Source organism: Parus major, chromosome 5 (genome assembly GCF_001522545.3).
Source record: "Parus major isolate Abel chromosome 5, Parus_major1.1, whole genome shotgun sequence".
NCBI lineage: Eukaryota > Metazoa > Chordata > Aves > Passeriformes > Paridae > Parus > Parus major.
Genome location: NC_031774.1, coordinates 180557 through 185481, shown reverse-complemented (window position 1 = coordinate 185481; position 4925 = coordinate 180557). Strand labels below are relative to the sequence as shown.

Here is a 4925-nt window from a genome sequence, read left to right as displayed (position 1 = left end):
TGATCCATGTACTACCTGTGGTTTATTCTGATGTATCATGGAGCAGTAAGTAAGAAGGCAATTTGATCCCTGCACTACCTGTGGTTTATTCCCATATATCATGGAGCAGTGGAGTAGCAATGCAGTCTGATCCATGCCCTACCCGTGGTTTATTCTGATATAGCACGGAGCAGTGGAGTAGCAATGCAGTCTGATCCATGTACTACCCATGGTTTATTCTGATATATCATGGAGCAGTGGAGTAGGAAAGCAGTTTGAACCATGCTGGTGCCACCCATGCCTTTGTATTTTTTACTCTGTTAAAAATTTTCCTTAAAATGAAATAGAATTCCTTTAACTACCCTTCACTCTCGGTTGTTTTTGCCTGAGGCCCCTCAGCATCAGCACTGGTGGGACAATTTCAGAATGAGAGGAGAATGGGTAAGGTTGGGAGGAAGAACAACAAATCCAATCTCCGTATTTAAGCAGGGTCATCCTAGGGCAGATTCCAGGATTCTGTGAAGTTCTTGAACATCTCCAGGAAGGGAGGCTCTGCTCCCACTCTGGGTGGTCCTTTCCAGGACTTGTTCACAGCACAGTAAAGAATTTCTGATTTATGTTCACCTGTTAAATTCACTTATTGAATAAACAGAGGGTTTTGGTCACAGCCAAGCCTTTAGGTGCCCACCAAAGCAGTGCCCTCAGCAGCTGCATCAGCTCCAGTCTGGGGCTGTTTCAATCCAACTGTTCTGTTTGGCACAGGAAACTTCAACTGTTTCTTGCAGCAAAGCAGAACAAAACCGACAACAAAAAACAAAATGAACCAAAAAAAAACCCCACAAAAAACCAAAACAATTCCCCACAGCAGTAAGTATGAATGTACCAAGTTCATTTTACACTGGAATTTTGGAGTTTAACATTTCAAAGAAGCTTTAATTTCTGCAGATACATTGCTAATTAAGAAACTCTTCGTTTCTTTTATAACATTTTTTTCTTTCTTTCTTGATTGCAGTCTCCTAACAAACCTACAGTACCTCAGGAGAAGATCAGACCTCTGACAAGCTTAGACCACCCTCAAAGCCCATTTTATGATCCAGAAGGAGGATCTATCAAGCTGGTGGCCAGAGTTGTCATTGAGAGAATTGCACGAAAGGTAGAACACATTTGAGTAAAATTCTCAAGCAAACAAAAATCCACTTTGTAAGCCAAAAAAAACCAATCAATTCTTTCACCCCCTGCCTCCAAATCTACACTCCTTAACCAACCCACAGCAAAGATAACAGCAGAAAAAATTTAAGCTTTAAGGTATTATTTCTCCTAATTCTGGCAACTATTGCATCTGCTTAATTGGGGATTTTCTTTATGTATGCCTAGGAAATTGTAGATAAAGAGGTGCTGCTGACACCGTGGTGCCTCACGATATACTGGTTTAACTCCTCATGGATGACTTTCCTTTCTTCAGTCTTCACAATCATTTTTTGGCAGGGGGAGCAGTGCAATATCGTTCCTGACAACATAGATGATATTGTGGCAGATCTAGCACCAGAGGAAAAAGAAGAAGGTATGTTTCAAATTACTTTGTGCGTTACTAATAATTTATATTTTGTTCCATTCCCTGCTGCCATTTGTAGATAAGGTACAAAACTGACTTAGGAGCAAAAATTCCACTCAGTGTCAAACAGTGATTTAGTTTTTCCATCTCTTCTGGTCTCTTCTATTAGCCTTCCCTTGTACAGAAAATAAATTGCATGTATTGCGTGTAGGAGATGACAATAACCATAAGGCAATAAAAGAGATTTTTGGGGTTTGAATTTATTTTTTTTCCCTAAAGAAAGTTGGCAATTGGCAATTCTCTTTTTCTTATGGCTTAGAATGGAGAGAATAGACTGCAGAAGGAAATAATGGATTCTATTGGGATCTAAAGCAATCATCAGCCAAGAAAAGGGAAGAAAATGGAAGACCATTTTTAACATTTGATGCCTTTCCTCACTTTTCAGATGACACCCCTGAGACCTGCATATACTCAAACTGGTCACCATGGTCAGCCTGCAGCTCCTCTACCTGTGAAAAGGGCAAGAGGATGAGGCAGAGGATGCTGAAAGCTCAGCTGGACCTGAGTGTGCCCTGCCCTGACACCCAGGACTTCCAGCCCTGCATGGGCCCGGGCTGCAGTGATGAAGGTAACCAGGAGAGGAAGGTGGAGGAGGAGAATACCTGGTAGAGTTTCTTTTCCTTTCCAGTTCTCAGGCATGTTGGTTGCTGTGGTATGGCTTGAGCTGAAAATTGCTGGAGAACACGAGTGGAAGCTGCCAGTGGAGAATTCTGCATCTCAGCTGTGTCAGGGCATGAGGTGCACAGGATCTGCAGGAGAGGAGCGAGGGATGGATGGGGTGGAGGAGAGGACAGCGTGGAGGGCAGCATAAAAGGGCTGCTGCAGCCAAATGTCACAGTCTGTCAGTCCCCACACATGAATGCTCTCTGTGTTTCAGATGGTTCCACCTGCATGATGTCTGACTGGATTACGTGGTCCCCCTGCAGCGTCTCCTGCGGGATGGGAACGAGATCCAGGGAGAGATACGTGAAGCAGTTCCCCGAGGATGGCTCCATGTGCAAAGTGCCTACTGAAGAGACTGAGAAGTGTGTTGTAAATGAGGAATGCTGTAAGTATTTCATTCAGCTCCAGAAAATCAGCAGCCAACAGCAGGAGAACTGCCCAAATCATTTTTTATATGAGTCTTACTGGGGTCCCACAGAGCTCCATCTTAGGCCCTGTGCTCTTCAATACCTTAATAAATGACCTGGATGCAAGACTGGAAGAGATTCTTAGCAAATTCCCAGATTATCCAAAAATTGGGAGGAGCTGCTGACTCCCTCAAAAGCAGAGAGACCTCAACAAATTAAAGAGCTGGGCAATCCCCAACTGTATGAATTTTAACAAGGACAAGTGCTGGGTTCTGCACCTGGACAGACAGACTGGGGAAGGAGAGGCTGCAGAGCAGTGCCAGGGAAAGGGACCTGGGGGTCCTTGGCAAGCTGGATGGGAGCCAGCAGTGCCCTGAGCCAGCAGGGACATCCCTGTCCTGGGGACATCAGGCACAGCAGGGCCAGCAGGGCAAGGGAGGGGATTGTCCTGCTCTGCTCTGGGCTGGGGCAGCCTCACCTCCAGTGCTGGGGCAGGTTTGGGTGCCACAGAATAAAAAAGGTAAAAAGGTACCAGAGAACATGCAGAGACCTCAGGAATGGGGAAGGGTTTGGAGGAGAAGCCGTGTGAGGAGCAGCTGAGGGCACTGGGTCTGCTCTGCCTGGAGAGGAGGAGACTGGGCTCAGAGCTCAGTGCAGGGACAATTTCCTGCTGGGGGGAAAAGGAGGGGCAGGCACTGATCTCTGCTCTGTGTGACAGTGACAGGACCCGAGGGATGGCCTGAAGATGAGTCAGGGACATTTATCTTGGATATGATAAAAAATTTGGGCACTGGGACAGGATCCCCAGGGCAGTGGTCACAACACCAAGCCTGGCAGAGCTCAAGAACTGTTTGGACAACACTCTCAGGGACACGGTGTGACTCTTGGGGGTGACCCTCTGCAGGGCCAGGAGTTGGATTTGATGACCCTTGGGGGTCCCTTCCCACCAGCTGATGCTGTGACAGCCATGAACAATTTTCTGTGCTCTTTGAACAGCTCCCAGCAGCTGCCTCGTCACTGAATGGGGTGAGTGGGACGAGTGCAGTGCCAGCTGTGGCACGGGGATGAAGAGGAGGCACAGGATGATCAAGATGACTCCAGCTGATGGATCCATGTGCAAGGCAGAGACCACTGAGGCAGAGAAGTGCATGATGCCCGAGTGCCGTGAGTGTTGGGGAGTTCCTCTCTCTCCCCTGCTCTGAAACGAATCATTTCTGACACATTGCCCCAGCACACAAACACAGCCAAACCAGAAGCAAGGCTGCTTTTCCTTGTCCTCCTTAAAATGAGGAGAAACTTCTTAGAAAATTGATGAGAGCATCAATAAAAGAAATGTTCAGTGGTTCAGTTGCTGTATGACCCATGCAGTGATGTGTATGAGAAAACCTGAACAGCTCCAGGTTGTGCAATATGAGCTTTATTTGACCACCAGCCTAGAATAAAACTAAGAAAACAATTCCTCCCCTTCTAAACCCATGAAAAGTTCAGAAATTGAGGTGCTTCTTTCGTGCCACAGCCTTTCTGTCATTATTAATTTCTTAGCAAATGTTAAATTTTCATCAGAGATAATTTTGAAAATATTTTTTGTAGATCAAATATGGAATTTTGCCTTTTAGACTAAATTAAGTTGACTTCCAATTCTGTTCACTGCAAAAATCCTTTTTGGTTTTTATTTTTACAGGAGTTATGATTGAAACATAGCACCTCACACTATTTATTCCCCAGATGTACTGAGACATGACTTAGATACAGAAAAAGATAGCAAAGATATTTAAATCAAGCAAGCCTTTCAATTTAATATAAAGTTTTCTCAGCTTCTTCAGCAGCACCATTCGGTTTGTGACAAGAAAGTACAACTGGCTGATGGCAGATAAAACACAGCACATTTTCCACCTGTGTTATTTTCAAAATGTATGCCTTCATAATTTATTTCTAGTAAGAAATAGTCAATAAGAAGAACTCATTATTAAACTTTTTATTTCCTATCAGATACCATCCCCTGCCTGCTCTCTCCCTGGTCTGAGTGGAGTGACTGCAGTGTAACCTGTGGGAAGGGAATGAGAACCAGGCAGAGGATGCTGAAATCTGCTGCTGAGCTGGGAGACTGCAACGAGGAGCTGGAGCAGGCAGAGAAATGCATGCTGCCAGAATGCCGTAAGTCTGGAAAATTCCCTGGGAAGAGGAGGCTAATTATGTGTCAAAATCTATGGAGCAAACCTCTATCACCACTTCTTACATGGGCAGGGTATCAACTGTGCATTGTT

At 45.1% G+C, this 4925-nt stretch overlaps 1 protein-coding gene across 1 annotated transcript in view; it reads left to right on the top strand.

Moving 5' to 3' along the window:
• The window catches only part of SPON1 (spondin 1), a 187073-nt gene that overhangs the window by 176303 nt on the left and 5845 nt on the right, over positions 1-4925 (top strand). The window contains exons 9-14 of the mRNA XM_015632131.3: positions 992-1132; positions 1465-1540; positions 1977-2159; positions 2469-2639; positions 3658-3825; positions 4651-4815. Coding sequence (XP_015487617.1) covers positions 992-1132; positions 1465-1540; positions 1977-2159; positions 2469-2639; positions 3658-3825; positions 4651-4815 — 904 coding nt within the window. The remainder of the gene's footprint in view (positions 1-991; positions 1133-1464; positions 1541-1976; positions 2160-2468; positions 2640-3657; positions 3826-4650; positions 4816-4925) is intronic.